At 46.6% G+C, this 9,185-nt stretch overlaps 1 protein-coding gene across 1 annotated transcript in view; it reads right to left on the bottom strand.

The window, feature by feature from the left end:
• Positions 1 to 2,108: 2,108 nt before the first annotated feature.
• The window catches only part of CNDP1 (carnosine dipeptidase 1), a 22,529-nt gene continuing 15,452 nt past the window's right edge, over positions 2,109 to 9,185 (bottom strand). The window contains exons 7-11 of the mRNA XM_024133968.2: positions 8,507 to 8,667; positions 7,231 to 7,395; positions 5,642 to 5,783; positions 2,378 to 2,525; positions 2,109 to 2,190 (exon numbers count right to left, since the gene is read on the bottom strand). Of these exons, the coding sequence (XP_023989736.2) occupies positions 2,124 to 2,190; positions 2,378 to 2,525; positions 5,642 to 5,783; positions 7,231 to 7,395; positions 8,507 to 8,667 (683 nt within the window). The 3' untranslated portion in view covers positions 2,109 to 2,123. The remainder of the gene's footprint in view (positions 2,191 to 2,377; positions 2,526 to 5,641; positions 5,784 to 7,230; positions 7,396 to 8,506; positions 8,668 to 9,185) is intronic.

Genomic DNA, 9,185 nt, shown 5'->3' with positions numbered 1-9,185 from the left:
AAATGCAGCTGCGGAACCAAGAGGAGGATTTTAGCGTGCAATATTGAGCACCTACTGTGTGCAGCGCACTTCACTGGACCCTGAAGTACAGAGATGAGTTGGAAATGGAAGACAAAGAGATTGGAGATAGAGAAAATTTAAAAATTTTACCTGGCCTCCTGGCCAATAACCGGGTAGATTTCTATCGCCCGTATGTGTGTAACCACCCTGAAAATACTTCCCTTCTGACTGCAGATCACAGCAGAACCCAGGTAGGCACCTGGCTTGGGGCCGGGTAGAAAACCCAGATGGACCTGGGAGAGCTGGGGACACTCATCGTGACCCCTAGAGGCAGAAAACCATGGCTCTGCACCCAGACATTCCAAGGTTGGGATCTCCTAGACTCAGTGACCTCAGCCTTTGTCCTGCCTTTCTTGCCTGGTGGTAGCTGAATAATTAACCAGACGTTGCAGGTCTCAGAGATTCAGCAGGAACGTAGATCAGTGAACGAGTAATCTTATAATTTATCTGCTTGGTAAAACTGATGTTACATTGCTCAGAAGCGGTTACAAGACATTTTAACCAGCCTTGTTAATTGACTAATATGAACACCCTTTTAAAAATATAAATGGGGATCATAAACTTCTTGTATATTTAGTTCTTGAGAAGTCTGCCCAAAACACCAGTTAGGTCCCACAAAATCCACAATGTCTAAAAGATTCTATGTAATCTGGCAAAGCACAAACCAAGCTTAATAGCAAAAAAATAATCAAGTTCCTGCCCATACTCAACAGACAGCATTTAAATGTTCTCCAGCATCAGAGGAAAAGTGGCTAAAGCCTCAGCTGGGTCCCATTTCTGTGACGCAGTTCAGGACAAGGCGAATCACTGGCCCTCTGGTCCAGCCATTTTAGATGAGGTGCAGCAAGTTTTAATACTGACATTTCAAGAACCCATGAAGCAGTGGAATGTGTTATGCTTGTTTTTTATTTAGAATCGTGAGAAACGTTCTTAACAAACCTTTAAATCTTCTCCATTAATGTGATTTAAATCATGAATTTATAAAGATTAAATCAGTTTGTTTAAATATACTCAACTGTAGAAAAATTGCATTTTTTTGTTTGTTTACACTTGTCAAATCCAGTCAAGCCAAACAAGATGGTTAACTAAAATGATTAATGAACACAGCATTAGCTGATGGCTTTAAATGTAGAATGTGTTACTGATGTCAGGGTTGATTAGCTCTCTATCTAAAACGGATGCTATTAAAAGCTTTGAGCAATTTATTAGATGTAGTCACCGAGTACAGTTCCAGCAGGGTGAGAGAAATTCTATCAGGATTAATCCTGCTGTGGCGGACTGACGTGTGCGCAGATGTTGAAGAGACAGCGAGGAGGCCTCACGGATGGGCAGGAAGAAGGAAGAGGCTGCAGGAGGGGCGGTCGGTTGGCATCAATTGCAGCAAAGGCAAAGAGGCCTGCAACTTAAAAAGTACTCATTTTCACGCAAGGAATCCCAGATGGCATAAGGATATGAATGTTGATCATTTCCATTTCAGCACTTTTGAAGAAGCAGGAAAAATAAATGAAGGGAAAGCAAGAGGTTAATGCGGTATCATGCTTTTGTAGCTCCTCTAAAAATGAGCCCACGGGGAAATTACAGTAGGCAGTGCTGGAGACCAACATGTTTGTCAATAAGATAAAGGGCACCAGTGGTAAAAGCAGGGGTGATGTAGGTTGGACAGTCAGCGGGTGGGGTGACTGTGTGGCAAGCACGCAGAGGCCTAGAACGCAAACTGCAGTGATTACGCCAATCAAGTTGCAAGTGGAGAATCTCATCAGAGACTTGTCCTCATCCGGAAGGGAAGGGTACCGCGGAGTCCAGGCCTGGGGCAGCCGCAGCAGGATTCAGGGAAATGAGGTTGTTGAAGGTGGCTGTGGCTTTGGAAAGGTGTGCACGGTGACACAAAACCACGTCCGATGTCTGCGCCTTGGAAATATTTTATCACTGGTCCAAATGTCCAAGGGAAAACATTATTTTGGGGACCGAATTCCTCGGGATAGTTAGATTTTATTCCTGCCCAGGGTTGTGTGAAAGGGGGTCTGTCAGTAGGTCAGACCTAGGCTGGAAGGTTCCTACCATGATTAATGCAGCTTAGCCATCTCTAGGAAAAAGCCAGCAAATAATTTGGATCCCTCTATGTAGTTCCACCTAACAAAAGAAATAGAGAGAGACACTGTTATTCCCATTCAGATGACAGAGGGAAAGTAGTCTGCAGTTTAAACAGGAAGACCTGATGACCGAAATTGCATCGGAAGTATGCAGCCTGTCTGGAGGTTACCGGCGTGAGGACCCAGGCTCGCGCAGCGAGGGGTGAGCGCCTACTGGACTCACTAACCTGTTGATTTTCTCATTCTGAGAGTGCTCGCCATCATCAGCAGCGCCCAGCGGGAGCATCATCACGCTCTTCTGGATGGTGTCCTGGAATATTTTGGCAATGGGTATGGTTGATCCATCTCGGATCATGTCTGGCTCTGTCCCAAACACTGAAACACAGGAAAAGAGGGCATTTGAGTAAAATAATGACAAGACTACCCCCAGTAATCTCCTCAAATGTAGTGTTTGCTTTGTCTTTTTCTTCTTCTTTTTTTTAATCATTGAATTTGATACTTGGGTTTGGTAAGCTCCTTGATTTCACATAATTTATATTCTAAAATCATCAATAGAGTCAAGAAGAAAACTGTGGTTGCCTTCTTTACAATGATCTACTTTTAAACTTTTTTTTTTTTTATTTTGGTCATGCAGCAGGCGGGATCTTAGTTCCCCAACCAGGGATCGAACCTGCGGCCCCTGCAGTGGAAGTACAGAGTCTTAACCACTGGACCGCCAGGGAAGTACAATTATCTACTTTTTAAAAATATTTTTAAATTTGCATTTTGAACTAATTTTATACTTACAGAAAAGTTGCAAAAACAGTACAGAGTTCCCATATATCCTTTACTTTCCCTGATGTTGACATGTAACTATTGTACAATTATCAAGAATAGGAAATTAACATTGGAATAATATTATGAAGTAGACTCAGACCTGATTGGAATTTTACCACTTTTTCCCTTTTTCTATACCAGGATTGAATCCAGAATCCCACACTGCATTTTGTCATTGCTTCTGAGTCTCTTCTAGTCTGTGACAGGTTCTCAGCCTCTCTCTGACTTTCATGAACTTGACCCTCTTGTAGAGTACTGATCAGTTGTTTTGTAAAATGTCCCTCAGTTTAGGTTTGTCTGATGCTTTCTCACGATTGGAAGAAGTCCTGCGTTTCGGGCAGGAGCACCACAAGACGGTATACCCACTTTTATGGTTGCTTCATGAATTAAATATTGGGAAGGTGGGACTTCTTTGGTTTTTTGTTTGTAACCAATATACAAATAAATAAGCGTACTCAACTGTCACCTGAATGTCTCAGCGTTTGTGCTCAACTTTCAAGGTATCCCAGGAAATCGTTTTAACAGATATCCTAGGGTCTGGAAAGAGATGACTTCAAACCTTCTGGGCTAGAGGACAAGTTGCTGGTGACGGAGCAGGAGTGAAAAATGAAACAGTCGCAAGAGAGAGCATGCCCGACCTTCTTTATCCACAGAGCAAGGCGTGAATGTGAATCAATAAAGATGATGGACTTTGTTAGCAGAACTGGTCCAGCACACAAACAGGCCCAAAGGTGCCCATGCTTTCCTGCAAGAGTACGTCAGGCCTTGACAACCACACGCCTCTCTTCAGTGGCATTACGTTTATCTTCGTAACCCTTCTTCCTCTTTTCTTCACTCCAAAATTGGCAAAATGCTGCTACAGTTGGGACAGTGGGAATGATTATGCAGAGAAGCACGACTCTAGGTCTTGGACCTGCCCTGTGATTGTTCATGTCTGTGTCCCTGTAGTGATAATCCCGACAGAGAGTGAGGGCTCCAAGGAGGTCTGGACCCCCAGTTCCAGCTCCAGCATCTCTGGGGCTGTGGCCCAAGGCCCAGCTGTAACATAGTGCATAGTCTATATAAACACTTGCCAGTGTCTTCCCCCTAACATCTGGAGAGATCCCCAAACTCCCCCTGCTTTTAGGAGAGCCCCCCCACTTTGCAACTGTTGGCAGTGTCCCATTCCTGCTGCAGAAAAGACTGGCTGTTCCTTCTCCCCGGGCAGCCAGAAGCCCAGGCCCGTGCCCCTGCTCACCCACCATGTATCCTGTCCGGGACTTTGAAGTACGTGAGTCGGAACAGGCACCGCTGAGGAAATTACAAACAAAGCTCTTCCCTACCTCTGGAGAAGCAGCATGGCATTGTAAAAAGACCGCTGGTTTTAGAGTCAGATAGGCTGGAATTGAGTTTCTCGTGTGTTCTGTAATTTTATACAAGGAGCTCATAACCAGGAAGCTCCTTCAGCGGAAAGCTCACATGGCCTGCCTTGGGGCTGTCTGCACCAGCCAGGCAGTCCAGGATGGGCTTGGGGAGAACAGGACCACACACAGTAATTAAAGACCCAAACCCATGCCAAGATAGGTCCATGGTTAAAAACTCTCAGGGGAGACTCTGTGTTCACCGAAAGCCCAAGCAAGGACGGTCAAGCTTACACACACACACCCCGTCCAGGGTGAGCGTGGCTCTTGGAGCCAGGCCTTTATGTAGTGGCTCTCGTTTTCTGCTTCATGCCGACCCGAAACCATTAAAACCCACACCTCCTGGGACCAGGAAGAACAAGTCCCTGCAGGGCGGCCCCGTGTCAGCTTGCTCACTCCACTAAATTTTAGCTCCTTCTTCATTTTTAATCCCAGATTTCCTTTACTCTCATGCAAGTCCAGCTGTGCCTTTAAAAGGATGTTTTCAAATGTTGCTCATCATTTCCAGGAGTACTGGAGGTTTTCAAGTCCATCATTTTGCCCCAAATTCAAATCTCCTGGTGTGAGCTTAAACCCTGGCTTTGCCACTAATAGCTGGGTGCCCTTCAGCAAATTACTTAATCTCTTCAAGCCTTAATCCGTAAAACGGGGAAAAGCTGCTGGGAAGACTCATGAGGTAGAGCGCTGTGTGCGGTAATATGGCCCGTAGAAAACGGAGAGTCGATACTGAAGTTTTAAACTCGCTGCCGTATCCACTGCTCCACCAGGCACCACCCGCTCTGTAATCCGGAGACTGTCGCACAGAGTGGAGGAAGTCAGAAAGAGAGAAACACACACCGCGTGCTAACACATATACATGGAATCTGAAAAAAAAAAAAAATGGTGCTGAAGAACCTAGGGGCAGGACAGGAATAAAGACGCACACGTAGAGCATGGACTTGAGGACACGGGGAGGGGCAAGGGTAAGCTGGGACGAAGTGAGAGAGGGGCATGGACATATATACGCTACCAAATGTAAAATAGATAGCTAGTGGGAAGCAGACGCATAGCACAGGGAGATCGGCTCGGTGCTCTGTGACCACCTAGAGGGGTGGGATAGGGAGGGTGGGAGGGAGGGAGACGCAAGAGGGAAGAGATATGGGAACGTATGTATATGTATAACTGATTCAGTTTGTTGTAAAGCAGAAACTAACACCATTGTAAAGCAATTATACTCCAATAAAGATGCTAAAAAAATTTTTTTTAATAAAAAAATAAAAATATCTGAAGTCCAACCTGTTTTGATGGCTCTTTTTGCCGCAAGATACTGATTATCTCTAATATCTGCAATCCACGGGTGTACTCCTAGCGTCATAGATACAGTCATCTGGTTGGAGCTATTTCTTTTGGAGAATATATAGTCAAGATGCTGCTTCACCTAAAAGGAACATTTTCAGGTGGAAGAGAAAATTTCAAGTTATTCTCTCATACCATGAACATACAGTCGTCTTTCATCAAGAAACTGATGAAATCTCAACCCAACCAATTCAAGTATTTTGGTTTTACCTTAGTTCTTCTGGAGGGATGGCGTGGAGTGAGCAGGGTCTCCAGGACTGGGAGCTTCGCCAGCGGGAGGAACACTAGCTCTCACTCCCCTTCTGTCCCCAGACCCTCCAACCCCAGCTCTGACCCCCCCATCCTCACCAGGGTGTCTGACTGTTAACGTTTGCTTATTATGAATTTTGGTAATTATGAAACACAATACAACTTCTCCATCTGACGATCGATCACTCTTTCTGGACTTACCAATACCTCAGTGACTCTTATGGGGAAGACCATGCATTTGGAAACTTCTGAGAAGCGGAAGCAGCTCCAAGCTGAGCTGTGAACGACCCTTGTCGTCAGCGCCCTTCTCTTCCTTGGCTCTGTTCCAGCCGCTACTAAGGAAATCCTCCAAGAACAACTCCATACTCTAAAATAGTCCTTCCAGGGACTTCCCTGGCAGCCCAGCGGTTGGGACTCTGTGCTCTCACTGCCCAGGGCCCAGTTTCAATCCCTGGTCGGGAAACTGGGATCCCACAGGCCGTGTGGCGCGGCAAAAAAAAAGAAAAAAAAAAAAATCCTTCCAATATTTGCTTCAACCAATATTAATGGATGCCTGTCATGTGGCAGGAACTGTTCTGGGTGCTGGGGTCCCAGCCGTGAGCAAGACCAGGACGCTCCTGCCCTCGGGGAATGTATGTGTTGTAGACAGAGGGACAGGAAGGGAGGGAGAGAGGGAGGGTGGAGAGTGCTGTAGGGTGTGATCAGCACTGAGAAGACAATGAAAGGGTCAGTGGGACGGACGGGGGTGGGAGAGGTGTTTCCTGAGCTTATTTATGCAGAGTCTACTTTCTGTTAAACTTGAGGTAAACTGATGACTGGTGGATAACTGAGACACGCACTCCCTCCAGACAACGAACGTTTTCATTAAAATGGCTGCTTTCAGAGTGTAGATTTCAGACATCACAGACCAACCGGTGACTGCAGCTTGAGATTTCCCAGCTCAGCCCAGCCGTAGGCAGTTAGCGTCTCCATCTGGGAGTGAAACCAATCTTGCCTTCATAGCTACCATTTAATTTTTTAAAATTTCCCATCACTCCAACGCCAAACGGTTACTTATCTGACTACTGTAATGGCGTATAATTGAGCAAAGAGATTTTTACCGAACAAAAATGTATCAGTTTCTTGACATTTGTTCCAGTCCCTTTTGTATTGGAAAAAAACGAAAAAAACAACAAAAAAACATACTTCAGCGTGAACAGCTGAACTGCCCGCTAAACTGTGGTGCGCGGCGCTCAGCAATGGCGCTGCCACGGGGCGGGAGAACAACACACGCTGGTTACCTGCTTCTCCACCACAGACATGTTCATGTGAGGGACTAGACGGATCGAAAATTTTCCTATCACTCGGCCAGGGATGACTGTTTTGGCTCCAGGCTCATGAAACGCGCCCTCAATCCCATGAATAGAAAGAGATGGGTATCTCCACAGGTGCATTAGAAGTTCCTCCTAAAGTAAAATAAAATCATTTTACTATATAGAGGAGTGTTTAGTTAAAACCCAGTTGAATTATATTGCTTGTATCACCAATTTCTGTACATCTGTGACACCATTCATGACAAGTTAATTACCACCTTACTTAGATATGTCTGGACTAATAGTACAGGTGGACTTTTCCCTCAGGACCTGAGACCCTCTGCTGCCTTCACCTGCCCTAGCTGCTTCCACTGACAAGGGGCCCTCACCACTCCAGCGCTGAAGTTTGCAGTTAATAGATGGCAAAGGGGCCCTTTCCAAAACTGGGGTTCAATTGTAAATTTCTATCCCGTCATTGCCATGATACCTTTTATGCTAAATGCATTTTATTTTCCAGAAGGTTTCAAAGAAATCTACAGACATTTGAGCCAGTGGCCACCAGAGAGCTAATCTGAGGCAAGAGACATACTTCATAAGAGTAAACTCCCCACTTGTATTCGGCATTTTTCCCTCTCCTGGAGCGTCCGCCCAGGAGCCAGCCAGAGCTACCAAACACCACAGCAGGCAAGGGTTTTTTTTGTCTGTTTGTTTTGGTTTTTGTTGTTGTTGTTGTTATTTTAAGGAGGAGGAGAAGTAGAAGGGAAAAGAACGAAATCTAAATTTACCAGTAGCCAATGCTTTGGGCTCTGGGTTTACTTACTACACTCAAAGAGCAATGTAGCAATTTACACATTAGCCCGTAAAGCTCTTGGTTTTGTCTTTTAAAAAGTGAATGATTAGGGGTCTTGGAGCTGCAATGATCTCAGACTATTCTCAACCTTTAAACAGACAGGAAGCCCAGCTCACTGGCTGAGGGCTGGCCTGGGGCTGAGCCTCACAAGCCAGTTTGGAAACGCACGGCTGTGAAGTGAATCACTGCCCCGTGGTTAGGCGCCTGAGGCCAGTGGCAGACGGACCCCAAGAAAAGGACCAGTTGATCTAGACCACGAGGACCACGAGGTTTCGTGAAGGGAAACCTGCCCCTGATTAGCACGTGCTCTCAGCTCTGAGACATGCAGAACAGCAGCCCATAGCAAACTAGGCACTGGGAAAATACGGGTTTTCATCGTTCCTCTTTCTGGTTACCCGTCGACGTGTGACCTACCTTGGTGTCAAACAGAAATTTCTTAACTTGGCTGCTGTTCCGGTACTCCTCGAGGTCCAGATCGATGGCTTCGTATGTTCTCTTTTCCTCTGCTGTAACAGGAGCCACGTGGTCATAGATTCCAGGGATCAGAATTCGACCAGAAGAGTCCACCAGGCTGCCTATGAGAGACACACAGGAGACAAAGGCAGGTGGAAGCTACAGATGTGTGGGGTCCTGGCCCTGGAGCAGGGCCTCAGGGGCCCTCCTGGGGCTGCAGCAGGCCTGCGACCGGCCCTGGGCCCTACAGCAGAGCCACCTGTCAGGAGCTCACGTCCCAGAGGTGACAGTGGGAGGAAGTAGCCGGTCACCAGGAAGACTCGGCCTGCGTCAGACCCGTTCTAACGTCCACCTTGTCGACAGAGGGATGGAAACACACGGCTCTGCAATCAGTTACATCTGGAGTGACTTACCTGTGTTACACGCCAGTTCTCAGCTACACTCTTACATCATAAACAAGGTTCCTTTTTTAGTTTTATCTTATCCTGAGTTAAAAAGTAATGGGTTGGCTTCCCTGGTGGCGCAGTGGTTGCGCGTCCGCCTGCCGATGCAGGGGAACCGGGTTCGCGCCCCGGTCTGGGAGGATCCCACATGCCGCAGAGCGGCTGGGCCCGTGAGCCGTGGCCGCTGGGCCTGCGCG

This window comes from Physeter macrocephalus, chromosome 19 (assembly GCF_002837175.3).
Source record: "Physeter macrocephalus isolate SW-GA chromosome 19, ASM283717v5, whole genome shotgun sequence".
In the NCBI taxonomy this organism is placed as follows: domain Eukaryota; kingdom Metazoa; phylum Chordata; class Mammalia; order Artiodactyla; family Physeteridae; genus Physeter; species Physeter macrocephalus.
The sequence above is the reverse complement of the archived record's forward strand: the minus strand, read 5'-3'. Positions and strand labels throughout refer to the sequence as shown.